At 35.3% G+C, this 26,993-nt stretch overlaps 1 protein-coding gene across 4 annotated transcripts; it reads left to right on the forward strand.

Moving 5' to 3' along the window:
- The first annotated feature begins 433 nt into the window (after positions 1-433).
- On the forward strand, positions 434-24,443 carry LOC141442684 (proton channel OtopLc-like). 4 transcript variants are annotated; one of them, XM_074107746.1, is made up of 14 exons: positions 434-568; positions 13,121-13,221; positions 15,003-15,161; positions 16,339-16,503; positions 19,022-19,136; positions 19,331-19,433; positions 19,719-19,829; positions 19,904-20,352; positions 20,669-20,768; positions 21,219-21,391; positions 21,571-21,685; positions 21,762-21,916; positions 23,231-23,377; positions 23,880-24,443. In XM_074107746.1, exons 2-14 carry the CDS (start codon positions 13,121-13,123, stop codon positions 24,048-24,050), a joined length of 2,064 nt encoding a protein of 687 aa, XP_073963847.1. In that variant the 5' UTR covers positions 434-568; the 3' UTR covers positions 24,051-24,443. The 4 variants fall into 4 exon arrangements, with proteins under 4 accessions (XP_073963847.1, XP_073963865.1, XP_073963838.1 ...); XM_074107764.1 differs by lacking the exon at positions 434-568 and adding an exon at positions 4,448-4,516; XM_074107737.1 differs by lacking the exon at positions 434-568 and adding an exon at positions 8,011-8,118.
- Positions 24,444-26,993: the final 2,550 nt, after the last annotated feature.

The raw sequence follows: 26,993 nt of genomic DNA on the forward strand, positions 1-26,993 counted from the left end.
TGAAATCATTTCGGTGAAAAAACCATTCCCTATGAAACCCCGAGTGTGAAAACTAATGCAGGAAATACTCAATACGCGTAAATAATAACGATTTTTAAATGAGCTACGGAGCACCAAAATGTAATATCAAGTTAGGGAGCGGAACGAAGGCTCCAATCGAAGTTGTTTTTATTTATGCCAATAATCATAAAAACTGTTGGTTTACCTACTCAAAACTAATTAAGAACATTTTACTGTCTTCTAAGTATTTAATATAAATTTATCAGCACCACGAATTCAGTGTATTTAGGTATTAAAAATGAATAAGTAATATTCTCGATATTTGGGTGGGTTGTTTGCAGTCCCTCAGCAGCTCCACCAGGTGTGATCCACGGCAAGTCGTGCAATACAACTTTATCACAATTAGCATGTCGTCAACTAGCTCGGATTGACCGCCGAAACCAGTAACAACTACAGAATCGGAGATGGAAAACGTGTACACTGTTACATAGTAAAAGTACTATAAAAAAGACGACACAAGTCATTGTTGAATTATTCAGTGTAACTGATTACAGAACTTGTGAGCAAGGTGAGGTTTATAGTCATTTTAATTGCAATAATCGATTAGTGATAGCTGTTTGGTCAAATTCTTGATATGGTTGATTGTTTTATTACCTTGGAAGTATTTTCAGAATAAATTTTTCACGAGGCCCTCTTATTTATAAAAAGTATATAACAAACCTGTCAAAGACAAATTGTGTTTTTTTTCTGTCTTTCAAAGACAAATGTCAAAGTGAAAGATAGAGACAAAATAATTTATACGTTATGCCAATCCAATTTATGGAAAGTGTAAACAAACCGATTTCATCAAAATTCTTGTATAAACACTCACTTGGATCGAATCAATAACACATTTATCTATATGTAATTTGTGTCTTTTAACTAGACGTCTAATCACTTTTTTCACCAAAATTCACTTGATTTCAATATTTAATTTTCATTTGAAAAATCTTCGTCAAAATCTGACATTATTTCTTGAATGAAACTCGTGTATAATCTGTAGTAACATAGACTAGCGTAGAGATGGTGGAAAATTTGACATTTCAATACTCGATTGAATAAGCGATTATTATTTATTTACCGTACAATTAAAAAATAGGTACTGCTTTTATAATTGAATGAACAGTCTTTGGAATTAAATCAAGTATTGTAAATAATAAAATAAGCAAAAATACTTTGATCTATTCAATTAATAAATTAATCGATTTACTGAACAGATTAATTATTTTGCAATAGGTTCTAGGTTTTCACATCATTAAATGTCTGTGGTCGGGTTAATGGCGTCTTTGTTTACCCTTTCTATAAATTGGATTGACATAAACCATAACATTAACACCAGTTATGCATTTATAATTATTTATTCGTAGGCGTTGCGTTTAAGGATGGGTATACATTTCAAAGGTGGAATCACATAGTCGGAATTTGTCTGCTGAATTAAACATCTGATTTCACGGCATTAATACAGAGAAATGCGAAAATGCATACAATTTAAAAGTGAAGTCTACTAAGATTCAGGCATAACTATTCTGGTTATATTTATTATGTGCTCATATGGTAAACAATCAGAATATAATCTGATATTTTTCAGATCAGTCTGACAGAACGCAAACACACAAACTGGATTCAAATTATGAAGTCAGAGTATTCCTACTTATTAAGATTCATATAAATAAATAAAAAAATGTTTATTGAGAAAATAATGTTACATACATTACTGCTTACATACTATTGAAACATTATGTACTTACAGAATAAAACAGTAGGTAAGTAAGCGTCATCTGACCCCCGTACTAGTGTTAACTGTATCACGGTGGGTCAGGATTCCACGTCCTTATCAATTATGTTTTAACACTCATACTAATCCCAGATATGTTCGTAAAACAAAAGTAACTTCGTAGTACAAAATGTAAAGTATGGTGGGTATCACAATAAAATAATAGTGGGTACACAATAGTCTAGTAACACGGCCGCCAGAACCAGTCCGACTTAGCAGGTAAACATGCAGTATATGCAAACAATTAAGATACTATAAATTACAAACTAAAGTTTGAAGAATGCAAATTCAGAATGTAAGTTTTTATTTAATTTTATATGTAGGATAAACGATTGTTAGTTATTGGAGATTGTTGTTAACGTGTGTCTCAGTACTGTTTGTGTGTGTGTGTGTGTGTGTGTGTGTGTGTGTGTGTGTGTGTGTGTGTGCGTGCGTGCGTGCGTGTTTGTGTGTGTGTGTTTGTGCGCGTGCGTGTGTGTGTTTGTGTGTGTGTGTGTGTGTGTGTGTGTGTGTGTGTGTGTGTGTGTGTTACACCCTATTCTTCAAGAGCCGTTCGGTTTCTTCATAATCCAACCCGAGCAAATAACTCGCTATTGTTTTTTTACAGGCATGTGAATTAAGTGACCGTATTTGAATATTTTGACTAATCCTATTGTATAAAGTGGGTCCAAGGACTTAAATAAAAAAAATTGAGAACTTTGTTTTATGTGGTGGAGTGAAATATACAAAGTCTAGTCTCCTCCTTGTCTCCGAGTAATCCGGAATATATTTGTGTTGTTTTGTTAGCAATCGTTTAATAAATAGTTGCCTAACTGTGAAAACTGTTACTCACCCTTTGTCGGACCCTAACGTATTGCTCCTCTCCTCTCATCCACTCAAAGGTTGACTGGTAGAGATCCCTTAAAGGGATAAGTCCGCCTTTGTACAAGTATCTTAAAGTATGTCAGTTGTATTTTGTTAATTTTCTTTTGTACAATAAAGAGTTTACATACATACATACATACATAAAACTGCATTGTCCAGGTAGAGTGTACGTGTTGGATATCTAAATTTACAAAAAGTCATTACCTTAAGAACTTACACGTTGTGCTCTCTCAAGTCCGAGTAAAATAGTCTTTGATGCGCCTCCCCACACGGAAATACAGTAGGTAGTCACCGATTGGTAGAATGCATAATAGATTGATAATAGTAATTTTTTATCGCACACATGTCTCAGATTTTTGAACACATAAATCAACTTTCGGACCTTTCCAGTAAGATTAGTAATATGCGCACGCCAACAGAGATGTTTATCAAGTAAAATACCCAGGTACCTAATAGACGATGTTTCAGCCATAGATCATCATTTACCACATTAAATCCGTTTTGTGCCAATCTATTTACATCATCCCATGAGTCACCGTAAATCAGTACAGCGGTATCATCAGCAAACGCTATTATTTCGGCATTAGTGATTGTCAGACGGCATATATCATCAATATAAATAAGAAATAGGGTGGGTCCTAGGACACTCCCCTGTGGTACTCCATATTCAATGCTTTCCTCCTTGCTGTATAGTTCTCCAATCCTTACTGACTGCTTTCTATTTTTTAGATAATCAGCAAGAAGTTGCAAGGGAAGACCACGTATTCCCATATTTTCATATATCATGTATAAAGTCCATCTAAGTGTAGACTTCTTTGATTGATCGCATCGCATATGACCAATCATCCCTCGAAATTCATAATATCGAATTTATGTACATCTCTATGAAATCCAGACTATTTTCATTGCTTCAGGTGACCAAATTGCTGGTTTGCTATCCTAAACGATTTAAACAAGGCAACCAACCTCAGGTTAAGAAGTGCAAGCCATTTGTAGTTTTCTGTTAACTGACTTACTAATTATTATTTCGATTAACTTTTTAAAATTTTGCTTTACAATGCATCTAAAGAAAATTAAAAATATCTCTCAATTGGCAATTTATACTTGTCCACGGATAAGTAGGTAGGTACTAGGTACTTAGTGTTCCCACTATCTTCAACGTTTAAATAGAACTTATATTTTGTTTTGAAACAAACCAAGGCTTTATCGATTGTGTTCACTGAAAAATAAGCGATCAAACTGAATTGCTTCTTTAGTAGGTTCAATTACCAATAATGGTAAAAACACTAATGTAGAGCATTAAATAATTATTGGTAACATTAGGAGACCGCATTATGATCTTTACAAAACTTTTACACATTTCTAGTTTTTTAAAGTATTTTTACAAAATGTTATAATAAACTAATATAAATGACGTGGATAAAAATATACGAATAAATATGAGATATTTTGGTATGGATGTAGCTAATAAGTAAGTAACTAATAAAACGTAGTTTTGTCGTGATTGTTCAATATTAGGTGACACGACTCGCATAAATAATTCGTATCCAAAATATTTCTATCCTAACACACGTGTTTGGTATTACGTTGTAAAACGCAATACCAGAAGTTATCTTCAAACTGTCTCATGAAATTATAGCTGCTTCTTCAAATAGGTACCTACTCGTACTTGATCAAATATGTCAACATGTTTATTTGAACTGTATAACATTAATATTTAAAACACGCGGATGGTTTACACCATCGAACAGACGCAAATTGCAGCAGATCACGACAGGCCAAGCGCTAACAAGAGCACTTCTATCTGCGTTCCTTCGTACCTACCTATTAATTGTGAAGGTATGACAATACATGTTAATGCGACGGAAAAGCGAGATTCTTCGTTTCTTGTTTGACGCCAGTTTTGATAATTTTATAGTGAGTGCTGAGTCGATCAAGTTCAATTGGATGTTTTATTTCCTATATTGTAGGTAGATCGATGGTAAGAACGACCACGTTTATTCTTTTCTCAGAGACGTTCGGGCTTTTATCCGTTAATTAGTGAAATTATTTTGTTTAACTCACTAGAGAATATCTTAGAAAAAAGGCAATAAGGAAGTTAGTTTCCATAATTTTAATTCCCGCCCTATTCTGGTTATTGTTTTATTTTTTAAAGTGTTTTTTTTTCTAATTTTCCTGCACCATGGAAGTTCGCCGTAGACAAATGGTACATAACTCTTATTGCAGTACCTATTCGTACTTACAGGCAGACGAACAAGACATGGAAGTTAATGATATATAACTTAAAATTTATTGTGTCTACTAAAAGTAGATTTCTAAATGCTTTGTATCTCTAACTTAGGTAAATCACTGAGTTCAAAGTGCAACTTCTGCAAAGCATCAGGTGCGATATACTCGCGCAAATATTTTATGAAAATACCGAGAATTTCGTTCGCTAGGGATGTGCTTGCGCTGTGTCGACTTGATCTTATAAACAAACAGAGAAACGTTCGACTTGCAAAGATATATTGTGACGTCTGGCTGCTATCCGTCCTCGTACAATAAACACAGATCAAATCGTCGTACGAAGAAAGTAGTATTGATCTGAGGGCACGGCAGTGCCGCCGCCAAGTTGAGCAAAAGGCAAACAGCCGTACCATCGTACCATTTTTTCTCAAACCATTTCTGCGTATTTTCCCACTTCTTTCTTGCACATAGTGGAAGTGACACAGTGAAACACTGATGTTATACTCATTTGATAACCTAAGTCTACTTTTAAGAACTCTCAAATTTCAAGATTTGCTTAATTTACAAGCTTTCTGACTGATTGATTAAGAATCATCAAAAGTTAACCATTACTTCCACAATACCTAGAGAGCAGAAACTTGACACGAAGATAGCGTTTAATATCCACGAAAAAGAAAAACCTTTAAAACTTGGATTCTTGAATATACGGTGTACTTGTAGGCTTGATGTGAAACCCAAGAACCGCCGTCTAGGTTAAAAAAAAATCGGATGAGCGTTTTCTGTATTTTCACCGGCGCATGTCATATGGAATCCCATTACATGGCAGATTTTAGCCTGCTGAGCTATTCATTATATATTTAGTTTAGGTAGGTAGGTACATACCTAGAATACCTACCTAATTATTATCATTTATTATTAAGTAGGTACTTGCATGGGATAAAATAACAACTCATCAAGCAATAGTAAATTTTACAAAAAATGCATAAAGCTCATCATTTTATCCAAGACGTTTACATCCACCCGAGCCACAGGCGAGTCTTGATAGTTAAATCAAGGAGCAAATGAGGTCTAATAACATGTTTTAGGTACATCCTGTTTTTCACTTCGATTGCGAGGAAATTAAACAGCAACAATGGAAAGGATTCATTTCATTTACTACTTTTTATTTTTCATGCCTTGCTATGTAGGTATAGTCACCAGCATTAATATCTGCCACAGCGGAGCGTGCAAAAACATCTGACACGTCCTTCCGGCCCTAGAAATAGAGTCGTATCAGATATTTATGCACGCTTGTTGTGTCACATATTGGTGCTGGTGACTGTACAGTTTAATATTTAAAAAATCTAAACTTTTTGTTGGTGGCTGTTGGCGCCTGATTAACTCGGTACTAGACAGTAACTTTATGCAATAAATCATAAAAAGTAACTTTATGTCGCCTAGAACCTAGAACCCACATAAACAGGAAATTTATGAACATGATAAGTAAAAATGCTTTTGCTTTTACGTACCTACTCGTAATACCTGTATGAAATTTTAAGATCCCACACACTCAATCTCTAATATAAAATCTGGTATAAAATCTTACAACTCCCTTATTTACTAATTACTTACAAGCGTTTATTTAAGAGCGTTTATACCTGCTGAGCTGGCAACGTTGCATTTTTGTTAGTTTCTCTGTATTATTCCGTAAAAATTGAATGAAAATTAAAAATGTGGTCTGATAGAACTGTTCTTAATAAATAAGTTAATGTGTCTACTCCAATAATTATGCGTGATAGACTTTTATTTTCTTTAAAGACCGTTATTAAACATTTGTTCGTTTTTAAAGAATATAAAAGTATCACGACTAATTATTGGAGTAGACACATTAACTTATATACTTATTAAGAACAGTTCTAAAAGACCACATTTATAATTTTCATTCAATTTTAATGGAATTATCGAGAAAAACTAACAAAAATGCAACGTTGCCAGCTCAGCAGGTATAAACGCTCTTAACTAGCCCTAAGTTGTTTGTTGTTGTTGGCTCAAATCTCGCAAGTTCATTTTGACCTTCTTTCAGTGGACGGATTGACTTGAAATTTGGTATACACATGTAGGTTAGTTGGCAATGCAAGTACAGACAGCAAAAGTACAGTAAGAAAAAAACATATTACATTTTAACAGAAACTATATTCCACTAAAGCATAATAAAACGAGCAGCGGCAGCACACGCCGCCGCGCGGGCCGCATCCTGCGACCAAACGGTAAACACTTTGCTGTAATCTCGAGATGAGAAAACTTTCAGTTCTCTTAATTCAGAAACTTATTCAACAACCTAACAACCTTAGAGCGGACCGCCCGGCGGCGGACGCAAAACAAACAAACGACGATCTTACTCTTTATTCCAGACAGTATTAACATTTAATTTAGCCACACATATTCGTAGACGTTCTTTGTCATCTTAGTTGATGGCTATCCCTTATTTTTGGTTCACTTATCCTAATTTCAGATGAACCACGTTTCAAGGCCATGCTTGAATTGTAACTCATGGTTACCGAAAGTGTTGTAATAACTACTACCACTATTTCGCACAGCGTATAAGTATCGCTATACAACGAGGAAATACGGCCAGCCTTCTGGGCACCTTACCCATTGACGGCGATTTAGGCCAAATTTTCTATCTATAGTTTAATTATGTTTTATTATGTTTGTTTTTAACAATAAATTTATTTCCTAGCCTAAATTGAATAAAGATATGTAATAACTTACATTTGGCAATTTGTCCTAACTTTGGTTAATGTTATGTTTGGAATGATCTGTTCAGGCTGGATCAAACGAAAAGCAAAATAGCTTGGCACAAAAACAGTACTAAATGTTTTACAATAATCGTGTAAGTAATCTCACAGAAGTCACCGTTTATTAGTGTTTGCGTCCAATCACTTTGAGCGAGGACAGGTAATAATTATCATAATTTTTCAATATTTTGAACCATTAACGAGACTGCGTAGACAATGAGTTAGTCATGACGATGAAGTTAAAGCCAAACAGTTATGAACTACGAGTACGCTTAGAAACAGTGTCGCTCTCAGCTTGTCTCCCACTTTTGCATCATATAAAAGTCACAGTCTTTACCTGTTCAACTTCCACGTGATTAACTAGGCATGACCGTTCCTCGCCACGTCTCATACCTTGACCAATCGCGGCGAAGTGGACACCATCTCGAACATGACTCTGTGAGTGATTTGACCCGAAATTAAATCGTGACTGACAACTAGTGAATTCAGTGCTTCTATGCAATAGTTATCCCAGATGTGACGTATTACATTAACGTTCGCTTATTTATCGCCTCATTGGCAGGTCGAGAGCACGCGCAGTTTACACTGCGACATTAAAGGATTAAAAGCGTAACACTTTTACGCGGTTAGCGTGTTTGATACACGCTCGTATCTCGGTAAACAAACCCGCCTTAAGCAGCTATTGCACGCTTACCGTTGCAGATAACTGCTCGTTTCATATCGAATTTCGCTACAATTTAACAGCATCCGATGTCAACGTTTCCCTGCGTATACGTTAAAGCTAAAAGGCAAACATAATAGGAAAATAAAATAAAAAACCTTAGCTGGAAGCAATTTGGATGTGCCGTGTCAATTCAATTACGCTGAGCGCTACAGTATCGTGTTGAAGATTAGGGCAATCTGGGCAATGAGAAAATATTCCAGGAAAAAATCAACGCGGTGTTTCATAGACAGGTTAGTTTGTTTTTAAAATTTATCTTGAAACGTGATGACTTCATTTGAACGTGAATAAGACGCAGTACCGAATATTTACAAGTATTTAGTTTGAAATAAATATAAGGTATCTTCTCTCTATTTGTACCAGTAAATTTTTATAGTTCAAGCACAGTCAATCAAGTTCTTTCTCTGCCAATGCATTCCGGTGAGCATGTGAAATATTTTTTCACATAGTCTTGTTTTTAATAATTGCCACTTGTTCAGTTACTTTTGTTTTAATTTCAAAATACCAATTTTAGGTTTTCAAAGTACGAAATTCTATTTCGAGATTTTACATAGATATGGTTATGACGTTAATGCGAAACCTGACTCCTTGTCGCCACTGAGTTGAGAAGATACTCTTCTTATTGTGCTTAAACAATGAAGATGTAAAACCATACAAAGAAGTGTCAGGAGCTGGATATGGCAGGCTGGGTACTTTGGTTTCGGAACGTTCTGTCCGTTTCCCAAAACATCCGTTCCCGTTACTATCTATTCCTAAATAATCCGTTTCCCGATATTCCCAAATGTGCTTCTCCCAAAAGATACGTTTGGCTCGATATCCCAAAAAGACCTAATTCCGAAATTACTGTTCCCGTCACTACCTTTTCCTAAATAATCCGTTTCTCAAAATGTGATTCTTACAGAAGATACGTATGTCTTGATATCCGTTTCCCAAAACACCCATTGTTAATACGTAGGTATGTGTATTTGTGAAACCTCTTAACAATACGGAAAATGAAAAACGGATCTTATTGGTATACGGTTGCTACGAGAAACGGCTCTTATGGTAGGTATACGGACGCTATGAGAAATGGGCCTTTTGGGAATAGGGGTATAACGAGAAACAGATCTTTTGGCATACGGATGCTACGAGAAACGGGTTTTTTGGTATACGGAAGCTATGAGAAACGGGCCTTTTGGCATACGGTCGATTTAGGAAACTGTTATTTTGGAACGGGTGTTTTGGTAAAGGATATTTTGGGAAAAAGGATGGACCGTTCCGAAACGTTCCCTTATTTTGTTTGATACGTAACTAACTACTTGTGATATAGGTACCGATTTTCGTAACTAGTTTCGATCACCTTTTAACATAGGGTAATAATAATAATAATAAAGCCTTTATTCTCTGACCAAAAAAAAAGTAGTAGGTATAAATTAAGCTTATAAACTAATGTACAAAAAAAATTAAAAATAACTAGTAGTAGTAATAGGTAGATAGGTAGTTAGTCAGGGGGGCAAAGTCTAGACAAATTTTTTCATCATCTATCCAGTACTCCACTCCCCACTTTAATTTTATGTAAATATGTATTCGGCAACCATTTTATTGGTCAGGTTGTCCTTGGCATAGCCTCCCCTAGTTTCTTCCACTCTTCCCTGTCATGGGCTAATCTTCTCCATCCTTATCCAAAATTACTCAAATAAGTCGTTGGTTGGTTAAAGGATTTTTGTTTATTAAAATAAATAAAAAATACATTCAATGGTTTTCCTTTCATTTCATATAACATTTTTGTTAGATATATTTAATCCTTATGATTAAAACCCTCACGTATCGATTTATACTGTAAAAGTAAAAAGCGTGATTTTATTTTTTATTTTAGTCGGTTCGATCCCCGTGTGTGAATCAAAAATCGTTGAATGCAGTTGTGTCTCTTTTTAGATATAAAATATGTTTCGTTTCAATCATTTTTCCTATTTTCAACATTTTGACTTACTTTCTTTAAAATTTTCCATCCTGTATATAACCTTTATTATAGATAACGATAGGTACCATCAGCCAAATAAGTGGTCTATAAATTTTTAAACAGGTTCCTATAAAATGAATATGTCGCTAAAGTCGAACTTTCAAGTTGACAGATACGTCTATTAGCATTATTGTTTTATGAAATGCAAACGATTATCAACTTTAGGGTTGTAGACTACATTAGGCTGATGGCCTTCAAGGTATTTTTAAATTAAGCTGAAATATTTCAGCACATGGTTAGTTTACAACCTTTGTTAAGGCTTTTCAGCGAGATTTTTGCGATTCAAAATTTAGTTAGACGTTTGATGCCGTATACATTGAGCATCGGTCAACGTGTACGTGTAGTATCAAACAAACATTTTTATCAACCCAATGAAAAAATTCTGAGCATTTGCAGAATTACAATCCAACAGACGCAGACACCTGATGAAATATTATTATGAATTATTATTTAATCTAGTAGGTATTAAGTGTTTAAGTTAGGTAGTTTGTTTATGGTTAAGTATTATTTGTGGTTATTTTTTCTTAATATGTGTTTTGACTTTATTTGCGTCCATAAACGGTCAATGAAAACTTTATTTTAACGCAAGATGCACCAACGTTAGATAATTGAAGAACTTTAAAATTTGGAATTTGGAAGTGTAATTCCACATGCCCTTCTGGCTTGCTACATTAATATTTTTGAAAATAGAAGGCGAATGCTTAACGCCGTATTATTTTGGCTGTTCAATTTTTAAGAGTTAAAATTGTGTAATTAGCTCATAGCTATTATTTAAGTTATTTTTGGCTTAAGAGTCCATTAACCAAGTACAGCGAAATCAGACGAGAACTGGGAGCCTCTATCAGGTGAGACCAAGTTTTTATTGCAACGTCTGAGTCCCCGGCTTGGGTTAAAAAAGTCCAAATTTCCTCTATCCGCTGAGTTTTGGCTGTTTTATTTTCTTTAAAAATACCTAGCCTGGCGTCCGAACTTTTATTATTGTGTATTATATTTACCATTCATTTTATTGGTGAACTTTAACACTACAATACAATACAACAATAAAACCTTTTTTTTTAAACATGACATTTGGCATACACATATTAAACTAGCAAAAGCCTGAATTTGTTTATCCTTCTCTGGGTTGTAAACTACCTCCATATGAAAATAACGGTCACTTGAATCTGTTCAGCGGTTTAAGCGTGAAGTGGTAACAGTCAGATGGCCAGACAGTCAAACAGAAAGCAGACAGAGTTGCTATTTCATTTATAATATATTAGTCAGGAAGTAACCCAGTTTTTAGTAAACATACTTCCTCTTGAAATGAAAATGATACAAGTACCTAGTACATTTTGTTGCTCGCCTATGTGACTAATGAATGAATCACGGAGTGCGATGTTGTGCAATCAGCGTTATATTAACTGTCTTTTACCAACGAAACTGTAGTCGCCTGTTAAATGTTACAAATGACATCCAAATGAAATATTTACGTCTTTCTTTTCTTTTTTTCTGTTTAGTTAGGTATCTGATAATACATAACATACCCATACTTAGTATACTTAAGGAAATCTTTCAGAATGTAAACCGACTCGCTAGATCCCAAGATACAGGCTTAGGCTAGTTCGGGGTCCGCCGGGCACTGCTAATTGTATTTTTCGTATTTGTTGCATAGTAAGTATTTTTCATCGTACCCTTTAAAATACTTCTTTTTAACCTACCGTACACATACCATAAAAAAAATTTAAGCCCGCGAAAATATGTAAAAGATTTTTTATTAAATATATTTGTTTGTTTTGAAATTTATTAACCGAATTAATTTAACATTTTTAACGAGCCAAAATGGCAAAAACGGAACCCTTATAGTTTCGCCATGTCTGTCTGTCTGTCCGTCCGCGGTTTTGCTCAGGGACTATCAATGCTAGAAAGCTGTAATTTTGCATGGATATATATGTAAACTATGCCGACAAAATGATTCAATAAAAAACTAAAAAAAAGTTTAGGGTACCTCCCTTTGACGTAAAGTGGGGGTGATTTTTTTTTCTCATCCAACCCTATAGTGTGGGGTATCGTTGGAATAGGTCTTTTAAAACCATTAGGGGTTCGCTAAGACGATTTTTCGATTCATTGTTTTTTTTGCGAAATATTTAACTTTAAAGTGCAAATTTTCATTGAAATCGAGCGTTCCCTTCCCCCCTCCTCTAAAATCTAAACCGTTGGGTGGTAAAATTTGAAAAATCAGTATGGTAGTAAGTATATCAAACTTTCAAGGAAAACTATAACGGCTAAGTTTGCTTCAGAATTATTAGTAGTTTTACTCTTAAATAGCAGCCTAAGGTATTAAAATATACCTACCTAAACTTGGAAGATTCCGTATAAAATACGAAATCCTTAGAAAAATTAGAGGTTTCAACTTTTTTTTTAGGTTATTTGTACTATGATAATTCGGCTTACATCGAGTTGGCAAGCATATTATCAGAATCTTTTCACTTCATGCGCACCTTTCGAGTCTCAGCACTGTCTTAACTGAATACTTACTTTTATATTTATTTACTCTAGAGAACCAACAGCTTATAACATACAGTTCTAATAGAACAGTTTTTTTTATTCGACTGGATGCAAACGAGCATGTGGGTCTCCTGATGGTAAGAGATCATCACCGCCCATAGACACTTGCAACACCAGGGGGATTGCAGATGCGTTGCCAACCTAGAGTTCAAAATATTATGGTTATGTGTGTCCAGATGAGTCCAAGCAGGCGTCCCCTGGCCGAGTCGAGCGAGATTCGCCCCAGCGTCACCGTCACCGACATGGACACCGTGCATGAAGAAAACGACAATGACAGGTAACAGAACAGCCACATGACGTGATTATTATGGCAACATAACATCACGAGTAAGATGGTACGTATCTTGAACGGTGCGACAAACCAGGAAATGGGTTGAACTTCACGCACCCCAATGAAGCTTTGTCGTTGAAAATACTCGAAAGAACTGGTGGTATGTTAATTCCTTTAAGCAATGAGTTAATTAAGTTTAACCTTCCTATCGCGTATCTCTATGGGTAATTCAGCAGGACCAACCCTATACCCTCATTAATTGATAATGGATCGTTCACAATCATATTTAAGTACCTACTAAACACATTTTTAACTTTTAAATACACTTAGCAGATAATTTAATATCTACTTTTTGTTTTCAACATTAAAAATTTCTCACTAATACTGGTAGATACGATATAGTTGCCTGAACTAACTGTATCCGGTAGGGTTGGTTCTGTTTACGTCTCCCGAAATACCTTGTATAGATTAATTAGCAGCTATACCTATGTTATTTACCCATATCCTCGACCATCTAAATCCATTATGCCGTAGACGAATAATTAAACGCAACTTATACAATTAAGTAAGCCACTAACCTATTTTATGATAGCGTAGGAAAAATGAGAATCTTAGCGAGCGTTATGATCAAACAGCTTTTTAATCCTTTCTAGTTAATTAAATGCATAACACGCGGCTTTATTCGTGCGCCGTTATGCCAGCGAGAGCGGTGTCCATTGTTAGAATCCGGTGAGACCATTCTTTTATTTCAAACGTGGAAATGAAACGTCGCGGTGGTAGACAGCGGCGTTCCTGCTGGTCGCTGCTCCTCATAAATACAACGGAGATATCAAACATTTAATTAAAGTTTCTTTTAAAATTGCACCTCTCTTTGTATTAATCGCACAGTTTTATCTCTTAAGTTACGGCTCTGCGTACCTTTTAAGTTAGAAACTTAGAAATATATCGCCTAGATTTGACAGAAAGAAGAATAAAATAGGTTCAAATACTTATATTACGATTTGATATTCAAAGTAGAGTGTGGCGAGGCAGGATAGAAAGCTCAGAAAGACATTTCCGGCGGACAGATGCATATTTTGAAGATTTTGTGCTCAAAGCTATTCCGTTGAAGTAGTTCAATACTTCAGGCGTACGACCCTTTAAATATTCAATTTACAGCGTGTTGCTGTAATATTTCATAGATCATTTCCATACACGTCACATTCTTTGAATTTAAGTAAATACAAGGATATATTGTAAAAATAAAAAGTTTTGGTTTGAATACTGTGAATGATTTGAGTTACATGTATTTTGAATACGAGTATATGCTTCTCAATGGTTCTGTTTTCAACAAAGTCAATAACTTTAACAATAATATCGTCTACCAACTACAACTGGCAGTAGAGTCGTGTGTAGATAATTTTGAGTGCCGTAACTGCTCATCCACTTCCGCTGATGACTTTACCTACATTAATATGGAACTTTATTTTTTAGTATCTAATCTCAATGTCTAATTGAGGCAGCACGAGAGAGAAATGAGTCAGGTAGAATGGATGAACGTTATAAAACGATATGGTGTGCATGGGTACGTACGATTACAATTCATTGAAATTCCTTGCTTACGGTCTCTCATTTCTTCAATATATGCGACAGGAAAGTGAGAGCGCTTGAAACGGTCGTAATACCTATAAGGGGGGCTACTACGAAATTCGAAAATCGAAGTTCGTATCGTACCGTCACGCTCACTCTCGTATTTAATAATATTTCGTATTTTGAGCCTGTAATACTGAAAAGTTTTGTGTCCACAGCGACGAGTCATCATACTCGGACATACAGAAGCTGCGCGAGCGCACGCACGCGATGCTGAACCCGGCGTCGGAGCCGCTGGTGCAGGCGCACTCGCAGCCCAACAGCCGCCGCGTATCCAGCGACATCGAGGCCAAGCTCGCCGCTAACCTTAACACTAGGTGATGCATAATTATCGTATTATCAACACTTTTGAGACTCAATCATGCCTCTTATAGACCATGTTTTTTCATAGAAACTAGTAACCATTATTTGTTCATACGTAATATAATTTCATACAATTGCTTTTCAATTTGGCCGTAAATGACGAATTTAACGGAAAGCAAAGAATAAACATGGTGTAGATTTATTCACTGTCTAATAAATAATATAAGGCACCGAATAAAATAGACATCCAAATAAACAAATGAACGTTATTTCCACACGGTCAACACTATGCTGAGCTAGGACCGCTTTGCGATTTCACGCAGACTTGTTTTTATTTTTATTTTTTATTATTTGTTTAAATTGTATTACTAATGTATTTTTGAGAAAAAAAGAATAAACATTTCTATTTATTATTTAAAATTAAAGGATTTATAGTGCAAGTGGGCCGTAAAGGGCTCTATTACACGTCTCTTTTTAGGGTTCCGTAGTCAACTAGGAACCCTTATAGTTTCGCCATGTCTGTCCGTCTGTCTGTCGGTCTGTCCGCGGGTAAGCTCAGAGACCGTTAGTACTAGAAAGCTGTAATTTGGCATGAATATACATATTAGTCACGCTGACAAAGTGGTACAATAAAAAAAGCAAAAAAAAATTTTTTAGGGTACCTCCCACAGACAAAGGTAGGGGTGATTTTTTTTTGACTATCCCTATAGTGTGGGGTATGGTGGATAGGTGTACTAAAACCATTGAGGGGTTGCAAAGACAATTTTTCTATTCAGTGATCTGTTTAGGAAATATTCAACTTTAAAGTGCAAATTTTCATTAAAATCGAGCGTAACCACCCCCCTCCAAAATGTAAATTGTTGGGTGGAAAAATTAAAAAAAAAATCAGAATGGTAGTAAATGTATCAAATTTACAAGGAAAATTAAAGCGGCTAAGATTGCTTGAAAATTAAGACCTAAGTTTTTCTTCCGAGTTTTACCTAAACTTGGAAGATTCCGTACACAATACGAAATCCTTAGAAAAATATTATTTGATTTTTTCGTAATGGCTACGGAACCCTATCCCGGGTGTGTCCGACATGCTCTTAGCCGGTTTTTTTTTATTTGACTTGGCAGAAAGTAATTTATTCAAAAGAAATTTATACTTGTTATATCACCAAAACACCCTTGATTATCATCATCGTCCATTAGGCGGCCGTCTGCGATCATTGCGGCGTTCCGAAGACCGTCGCAGGCGCTCGCGCTGTGCGCAGCCACGCAGCGGCGCTTCCTCTCAGAGCTCTCACCGCACTCCCGCGCATCCATGGCTTCCACCATACATGAGACGCCACCTTCCGCAGCGGAGATTATGGGGCAGTAAGTATGCATAAAAGCAAAACAATAGGACAAATCATTATGCCATGTGCAATTCAAAACAATAAATTCGGATCGATTTGTTTAGGGACAGCATCTTATGCAATGTTATGCTTTTCGAAATAAAGGAAGTTAAATGAAATAAGTTGAAAAAAGTTTTTAATTATTCACGGTTAATTGCACTATAGTAGATTGTACAACAAGAACATAAAACGAGCCATTTTACCCGAGTCGGTACGGCAAGGGTGGATAGACACGTCGAGGGGAAAGTGGGTTTAATGCTCGAGTTTTACACTCTGCTTTTCACTTCGATGGCGAGGAAATGAAAAAGCAACAGTGGAAACAATTTTATTGTTCAGTTACTATGTATCTTTTATTATTCATGCATTACTATAATATCATAAATTTTTAGTTTTATTTATTTATTTTGATTGATTTGATTGATTTTTAGTTATATAAAATAATAATTATAAAATAAATATGTAAAAACTTATTTGTTTGTGGCTCTTTAGACATGATGGCCTTTGTCTTAGACGAAGATTTAACTTTATTGCACTAGAGCATAAAAAGTAATTTTATGTCGGCTAGATCCAGCATAAACACGAACTTTACGAGAATGAGAAGTGAAAAAGATATTTGTTATGGCATGTAGTGTCCGGTTACAAATATGTATATCTAATCTAATACAATGAATATTTAGGTTGCTCTAAAAGCATCTAAGTACCTTCAAGATTCACCAATCAAAGTTTTTACATAAAACATACCGGGTTTGGCCTGTAATATGAGCAAATACAACAACATAGACCATAATCCAAACAAAAACAACAAACAAAACATAGATCATAATCCTCAAACTGAACAACATTAGTTCAGCGACTTTTCAAAATAATTCGTTTTTTAATTTTTATTACACTTTTAAGTTTATTCGAAGAAGTAATTTAAAGCAAAATGCTTGATAGTGGTAGCGTGACAGGCGACGTGGCGTACATTTATAGCAGTATTTAATTTGTATGAAAAAAGGAAAATTCAAAGACTCCATTATTTTAAAAGTCGCTGAATTAATGTTGTTCAGTTTGACGAGGACGATCTATGTTTTAATAAAAAAAATTGCTCGTATTACAGGCCACACCCGGTATACAAAAAATATGCATACAATATTGAAACACTATCTTCTATCTATATCTATACCTAGTCTATACCATTCTATACATACTTACAAAATACTTATTGACTATTGATAATCAGCACACAACCAATAAATACTACTGCAGCTAGAGACTTCAAATTCGGCCCATATATGCATGAATATCACTGACATGTGCCTATTTTATATTCTTCCTCTAGCGCAGTCTAGCGCGAAGACACGGGATTAACCTAGTAGAATTTACGCATCAAACTGGACCATGTTTCACTTCAGTTTAACTTGTTCGCCTTGCAAACCGTTCTTCAAAACTTTTAAAGCCTTTCTATGTAAATAGTTGTAAAGCTGAACATAAATCAGCGCCGGACACGCGACACCTGCCGGTGACACCGGCGGAGCCCGCGTCTTACCGGCTGACGCGCTCGGCGACCGCAGCCGCTTGCCGACCACTCTACCACACCACTCCACCACTCATAGTCATACCACTAATATAAATGTGACACTTTTCGAAAATGCTCGAAGGGTTAGTTGCATGCAGTCACGCGTGAGGGGTTTCAGATAAAAGTCATTGTTCTCGAGTGGATATACACAATACTCTACCACACTACCAGTCCAAGTTTCTGTAGTACTAGTTCATTTTCATTTACTTATAAAAAAAACTAATCCCTTGCACTGTGGCACTTCACGTTGAGATAAGGACGAGGGATTAAGTAAAAGCAACGACCATACATATAACTATAAAAGGGAAAATGTAGAATCTCTGAATAAAATTCATACACTCGATGAAATTTACTTCATATGAAAAATGGGCCAATCTGCGGAAATACAAGTGACGACAATTCAGGGTTCATTCTGCCATGAAACATTATAGTTACATACTTAGTTAAGTTACCTCACAAATTCTGCGAGCTTTCTCAGTCACTTATCAGTGAGATCGTCAAACACATTGTTAGAGCAGGCCCGGCGGATAGCGTCACAGCCTGTGTTATGTCACCAACAATACGGGACAGCTATATACACCTACAACGCGTCAACACCATTCAAAAGCACAACCTCCATTTATTAAAGGATAGACAGCTTCACAATGATTCTGAGTACTTCCCAGTCGGTGAATATGATTTAAATATGGAAATGAATACAACATATTCTGAGTTTAATGAAAATAAATGTAGCAGAATATAAAATACACGAGAGAACAAAATCATTTAAGTACACGCTTAATTCACAGTAAGCACAAAACCAAGCAAAATAGTGATGATAAGAAAACTGACATGAATCGCACAATGTGTTAACATTTCTCTGAATCAATTGAATGAAAGTTATACTATACTACGTTTAGTTGTACCATGGAGAATTTAAAGTTTGTTTTATTTTTTATAGTGAGGCTTTGAGTAAAGCTCTTTCCGCACTTTACGCCAAATTACTAGTTGTATTGGGACTTGCATTTCCGGTCACAGAAGTTATCGCCAAGGGAGTTCCAGATGCATATTATCAGGTTACAAGCTAATTGTTTCTTTTTATTTATGTGAGGTTTTTACATTACGGCCCTTGAATAATCCATCACATCATAACTAATTCGGTAGCCCCGCAATCTATAACTATTTGGATAATTTTAATCGTAATGTAAAAACCTAGACTAAAAAGTGTTGCAATGACTTGCGTTTAACAAAATTCTTATCTTTTCAACAGGGCTTCTATTTATATCTTTATCTGGTATCTGTTATTTTCGTCGTTTTTCAATACGCTAACTTAATGCGTCAGAAAGCAGTCAATACAATCATCCATGATTATGGTAAGTGTTCAGAGTTCTTATGTTTGTCTAAGCTATTATGAGGGAGAAAAGAAAATAAATGCTTCAGTAACTATCCGCATTAGTTTAACAAAATGCGACATTAAAATCACATCTTGTTTGCATAATTACGGCCGCAATGAATATTACCTTCTTTAGTTTGCATTCTACGGGCGTTCTCGACGATTCTATTCGCATAAATGTTTTACAAAAAAATCCTTACATGCATGTGTTCTTTAATTGCCTGGAATAAGTTGAATTAACTTTCCTAAAATGTATAATTTTCAGAGGAAACTGACAAAACTGGCAAAGACGGTAAAGCTACACCGAGTGAAAAAACAAAAAATAAAGAAACTATATCACGGTATGGCAGTTTTTACTTGAGACTGGGCGCTATTGGTGAGCTGAAAAGTTCTATAAAACACTTCTTGTTCGAAAATTTGCATTTTTTTACAATTCCTACTGTTTCACAGCTTTTGGTATAGGCTCGATGGTATACAGCGGATTAGAATTTGGGGAATATTTCGAAATGAGAGATGATTGCCGAACAGTACTATCTGCACTAACTCCAGCTCTTCGCATGGCTCTAACTTTGCTGCAAATGCAGTTCATATTTCTCACAAGCAAAGAAATCGAATCTGGCAGTTACAAAATGATACAAAGATTTGGGTTCATGCATATGATTGCTACAAACCTATGCGAGTGGTTGTACGTACTGGTTGAAGAGACCAAACACGAGATTCATCATCTGAATCATGCCATGGCTCACGTAAACAGCACTCACAATGAAACCACTGATATTCCATGTCGAAGGGCTAATATTATGGGAGCTTTGCTACAAAATGCATCACCGTTCCTCTTCCCCTGCACAATTGAATACTCTCTGATAGTTGCAGTGATTCTCTATGAAATGTGGAAAGAGGTAAGTTTTATCTGACTGCTGTGGTAACTAACCAAATCAATGGAGAATCATGTTTTAAACCGTCATATATGTATGTTCAGTTCTATGTTCTCAGCTCTGTAGCTACGTCAAAATCATAAACTGTCATAAGCCAGCTTGGGTTAATCGGTTTTGAGGAAACAGAAAATGGTCTCAATTTTTTTCCTTGGCCGGATTTTAGTTTTGAACTTACGACTACGAATTTGTATCAGTTATAACATGATAATGACTATAAAATAAAATAATAATAATTAAGATGATTTTAATATTCAGGTAATAAACCTGTTTTTTTTTTCAGGTCAAATGCACTCCTGAAGATTTCGAGAAAAAGTTTCACTTCGCCAAAAATAAATCGAGAAACAATTCAGTCACTCCCGAAAAAATTCTTCAACAATTTGGTAATTTTTAAACAGCTTATTTTCTTCTATAAACCTGCTATAATAGCCAAGTATATAGTGCTTCGGCGTCGAATGTTGAATAAATCGGTTTTAAACGATTATAAAATTAAAGAAACTTTTGCATTTAGTCTATCTAAATGTATAGGTATTCCGAATTATTGCGCCTTCTAATCAGATTTTTAATAAATAAAATAAATAAATAAATATCACGGGACACTTGACACCAGTTGACCTAGTCCCAAACTAAGCAAAGCTTGTACTATGGATACTAGGCAACGGATAAAATACTTATATAGATAAGTACATACTCAAAAACATATGTAATATGTAATAGTTGTACCTTAGACACAAGTTCTCCAAGTTCAAGAAAATTAAAACTTAACTTTAAACGTTAACGTTAAGCCGCAGAATTGATGTTAAACTTAACGGTAATGAAATTCAACCTTTCAGCTGGCATGTTGGGTGTGGGTTCTCCGTACGGCAGCCGCGCGGCGCTTCACCACTTCTCCGTGGACTGCTCGCACGCACACCGCGGTCTCTTCTCCGGCATTCTCGTCATCGTGGTCACCATCATATCACTCATCATGTTCTTTGTGCTCTCGAGTAATCCTGCTACAATCAATGTAAGTGTACCATGTTTTGTTTAATATTTCAAGGACAGTTCCGAAAGTTGTTAATCTGTCTTGTCCGTTATTTTATGATCAGCCATATCAATTCAAATGGCTGTTACTTGACAACTAACATTTTGTTTTGCAATGTTTATAAAAAAAGGTTTTAATAAATTTTACCATTAATTTTACAGGATGCCATATTCCAAGTGAATATATGCGAGTTGATCCTGTATACATTGACGATAGCTGCTTGTTGTGCAGCGATAAAACAAATGAGAGTACTGCCGTACAAAAGAAAGTCTCAAGGTATAGTACCGCATTATGTTTGAATCCAATCCAATTATTATTAAAGCTACTTACTAATTTGAGTTTTTTTTTTCAGCTGTATTGCAACTGGACACTTCACTCCTGATTCTGGCTCAATCCGGGATGTTTGTATACTGTATGTTCAGTCTGATCGGATGCCACCACACTCTATCGAGCGACACTAGCGCCGGCCTTACTGGATTTTTTTCAGAATTCTTATCACTAAACCAGGTACGAGTATATCGAGTTCCTCTAGAAACTAAAAGTACCGAAACTACTAAAATAACTATTTGCCTCCTTTCCACTTGATGAAATTGGGTCTCTATTGTTTCCCATAAAATTTTAACTCCGATTTAAACAATCCATAACGTTATTCATCATAATTTTTGGAAGTCATATTATCTTAAGTCATAACATTAAACAGTATAAAGTGAAGTTCCGATTTTCGCAGGTCATAATTATTGTAAGTCATAAAATTGGTTAGTTTAAACATTCGATATCCATATAGTATACCATTCCATAATATTAAAGGCAATAAACTAGTTTATAATAACTGTTGTAAGGTCTTTTTTCGCAGGTGATAATGATTGATAGTCACCTGATAAGTTAGTCATAAAATTTTACGTCATAATGTTAAATTCAATAAAAACACTCATAATAATTATAAGAATGAATTCAAAAATGAAATACATAATATTTTAACGACCGAATGTATACCTAACTGTAGTTGTATGCATAATAATCAAAGTTCATAATAAACAATTTTTATAGGAACATCGATGATCAAAAATCATTTGCGAAGCAATATTATCCGGGCTGCTATTTTGAAAATACCTGTGACATGAAAGGCATGAAATAGGGAGCTGCTCCGCTTCGCTCCCGCCTTAGCCTTCTAAACCTAACCTATACGAGTCGCTTCTGCTCCGAACCGTCTTGCTCGCTCGCTTCGCTCGTTCGCACAAATCAAATTGAATTCAACATAATTTCTATTACTCATATTATCTAAAGTCGTAATTAAATGAATAAGCACTTTCAAATGTATGCCTGGAAATGTTTCTAAGAAATTATCTATATGCCTATCAATATTATGAATTTGGTTTCTTAGACCTAGACACTTTAGGCATTAAAACGATGTGAGTAACAACCATTAGTACGATGAAATATATGGCTAAAACTATTTCTGAATAATTATCGTTAGATCTTGGAGATATTGTTTATAGTTAAAAAATTATGACTTTTGTGATTATAGAATTTACTATATATGCCATTAATATTGTAGAGCTTATAAGCATTTATACTAAGAAAAAAATTATGACTAGTGATGTTTATGTTTATAAATTATATGGATATCAATTTCTGACCTTCGAAATTCAGAACAAAAAATGTATGGGAAACAAAGGGATCCCGATGAAATTACTTAAATTGTTATCGTTTATTAAATTGTCCTTTTACTTGTATGTGTGGATATTTTTTGGTCCATCTGATTGAAATTCTTAAAATGTGTAATAAGTATTCATGCTTCTTCTTCTTATTCCAATATTGCAGACAATACTCCAATCGTTGTTCATAATTGACGCTTGGTGGCGACGCAGCAGCACTTCAGAGCAGCGGCGCGATAAACCAGGCCGGCAGCTCGTGACGTTCCTACTTGTCGCCAACATGGCCATGTGGGCTATCAACACCCTAGAAAAGGTCTCTATTAAAAGCAATAATTCAAAAATAATATTTAAATTTCGGATTGGATTCGACTTTGAAGCCAATGTACTCTTTTGGAAAACGTTAATAAACTACATAAGGGACATTGTGGGGATATGGGTACATGTAAGGTACCTATATCCCCACAAAAATATTAAGCTCATTACTTTACAATGCCGAATACTTACGGAAATGTATAAATATTCCGTAATAATTAGAAGAAACCAGTATAACTCTCTACTTTTCATTCATCCAACCTACCATTCTAAGAAAAATACTTTTATCCATTTTATTGTTCCATTGATGCTTCTTATAACTTTCATATATGTTTAATTTTGGACTTTAAATAGTTACTACAAGATACTTAGTACAAAACCACTTAATTATTTTGATTGGTTTCAATGAATTCTTACAAGAATTTGGTTCAATGCTCTAGGTAGTTTTAGTTAGATTTGAGAATTACATAAAAAAATATAATCTGTATCATGTTTTCTTCTAGAATCGAGCCGAGTTCAGGCCAGCTCATTTGGAGTTCTACGGCCCCTGGGCTTGGACGATCATCACCCACGTCTCAATGCCCCTAGCTATCTTCTACCGATTCCACTCCACGATCTGCCTCTTCGAGATTTGGAAGAACTGCTTCAAGAATAAACCCTTATACATAGCGTAACATCAGAAACGGGAAACATAATAGCATTTAAAATTCAGGAATTTATATTGTTCACTTTGTTCTTAACTTAACTAAACGTTTGTTTACGTTAAGTAGTTGTTAAACGTGAAATGCAAAAAGTTTTTATGCCGATTGAACGGCACACTTAATGTAAGTAGGCCTAATTATGTATATGTAGAAAAGATAATCGATTTAATTTTAGGATATTCAAGAAAAATACAAGTTTTGAATACCTAAGCTATATTTAGGTACTATGACATCTCGTTTGATAGAGGAAGCACGTAAGTAGTTTAACTTCAATACGAGGAGAAGTTAAGGCTGTTAACGAAAGCAAAAGACCAAGATCAATTATTGTGGTACAATGTTTAGAAAATAAAGGAGCCTTTAAAAGTGTCGGCTTTGTTTTATTTCCACCTAAACTCTTCCATTAGAATTTAGGTTTTTAACTGATCAGCTAAGCAAATAAAGTGTCGTGATATTGGTCTAAAGTCAACACTTAGGTAGATGATTTTAAGGGACGGTAAACTTGAATGTTTATAAATCAGTTGGTGCAGATTTCTGACTTGGTATAGAACATCTACAATCAAAATAATCTAATTTCTGGTTTACCAGACTAAAGAATAAGGTAACGAGATCGATTTCCTCTTTGAACAGGTGCTGCCCAATAAAAACGTTTAATTTACATGTTGGGATATCCATATTAATATCATAACGTTATCTGTCTGTCTGTCTGTTACATCTTCACACTTCAACCGCTAAACCGATTTAGATGACATTTGGTATGGAAATAGTTTGAAACCATAGGAAAGACAGGTTATTTTGTTTCTGGAAAATTCCATAGTTCTAGCAGGCGCGCACTTACTTAGTCGAAAGTTTATTAGGCGAGCGTGCTCCATCTTAATTCACATCTTCGCTTACCATCCGACGTGATTGTGTTAGCCTATTTCTAATTTTCTACATATAAAAAATACGATTATGGGTGAAGACCAAAAAGTTGCACAAAGTTAACTTTTTCCATTGTGACTGCGAGTGTGATTAATTAATTATTAATGAATTAGTTTTCGTGTCACAATGGAAAAAAGTTAATGGAAATTATAACCACCTGCTAACGCAGCTTCAACGGTGTGCAACTTTTTGGTCTTCACTCTTATATCGATTCAAGTTGTACTTTTACAAGGACATTATGCATTGCATTGCATACCTACATGAGCACATAAAAACATTTATTGAGAAGAAACCTTGAAAGAATTTTACGTAAGTACCTAATCAAATTTGTAGATACGTTTTGCACATGTTCATTACCCACCCTTAGTACTAAAAATCAATCGACGTAAAATTTTTCACTATATTTTATTTATTTATCTCTGAAACGAGGTAGGTTGACCGCGACAAACAAGTCTCGCACATTGCGCTAGCCATGAGCTTCAATTAACGCATCGGACGCCCTTTGTCACGGCCCGCCAGCCCACAATGCCCGGCTAACTGTTTGCATTAACTCCACGGCACTGATAATTATTTCCATTATGTACCTTTCATGCATGACCCAATAAATATGACAATTCATAACGCTTACAGATAATTTACTAATTTCATGAAATTCGTCTGACTTTGAATTTTAGCTATAACAGACTAGTACACTGTCGATAAATAGACTTCCTACATAAGCTGAAACATAATACAGCAGTAACAGCGATAAAGCCAGAACTGAATGAAAGTTTCTACTGTCGCTATGTTATTATTTGTATCTGGCTAACTTTGAACTACTGAGCAAAATTATTAAGATCGGCATATACGAGTATTAATTTGTCACTCAGTTCAGTACGTCGTTGTCTATGCTTATGTATAGGTATGCAAGTTACAATGAGACAAATAAAGAACAAACACGTTCCAGCCTCTACTTTTTGGAGTTCTGATGTACCTACGTAGGCGAATGCGTTCACTGAATAGACGCACTCGAATAATTCTACTAAACTGAACAGGTGAACAAACTCACGATTAAACATTGGTTATGACAAAGTCATTGTAACCTCCGGGCTTCGAGAAGATCGTGGCAACTGTGATAAGGCAAAAAATTGCTTTGAAAACTTGTTCTGTGTTAGGTATAAGAGGGTACAATTTATGCAATAAAAAAACGTTAAGTTTTTCTCGATGCAAAATCATAATAATACAGCTTTGTAATAACAGTAATTAGATGCATTACTAGTTGACGTCAGATCTCAGTGATGATCGAGGACGTCACTGATATATCACTCTGAAGCCTAATCCTAGAGATAAGGACTCTAAGATACTAGTCAAGTTTAGATAAAAACTGTGACAACGCTTTATTGTAGCCGAAAATGCAACGTAAACATGGAAAATGTAGATAATATTAAAGAATTGCCCCGCGATAAAGTAAAACGAAGATTGCATTACACGTGCACAAAAGCAATATGGAAGACGTCATTAGAAATACATATAAAAAATAATGCAAGTCTTAGGGGCTGTTTCACCATCCATTGATTAGCGTTAACCGACGGTTAAATGTGATGCCGTCTCCGTCTATTCGAACAAAACAAATAGAGTCGGCATCACACCTAACCGCCAGTTAACACTAATTAATGGATGGTGAAACAGCCCCTTAGAAATTAACGCCAGGAACAATAATGAAAAACTAAAATACGCTCTTAGACCAGCTCTAAGTTTTGCGAAATTCGAAAGTAAAAAAAAAAACGGTGGCTTTCAGTGAAACACATTCTCCCTCAGTTTTTGAATGTATTTCAATTCATTCTGTAACTTAGGGTATCCGGTGTAAAGGAGCGCAAATCGTCGTTGCACCACTATGACCATGGAATGCACCACTTCCATCCCGTGAAGCAAACCAGCACCAGCCTGGAACGGAAAATACATCATAGCCGGTAAAGTTTATATGTATGCATAGGATTAAAAAATATTAAAGGACATCTA

The sequence above is a fragment of the Choristoneura fumiferana genome, chromosome 2 (genome assembly GCF_025370935.1).
Source record: "Choristoneura fumiferana chromosome 2, NRCan_CFum_1, whole genome shotgun sequence".
Lineage (NCBI taxonomy): Eukaryota > Metazoa > Arthropoda > Insecta > Lepidoptera > Tortricidae > Choristoneura > Choristoneura fumiferana.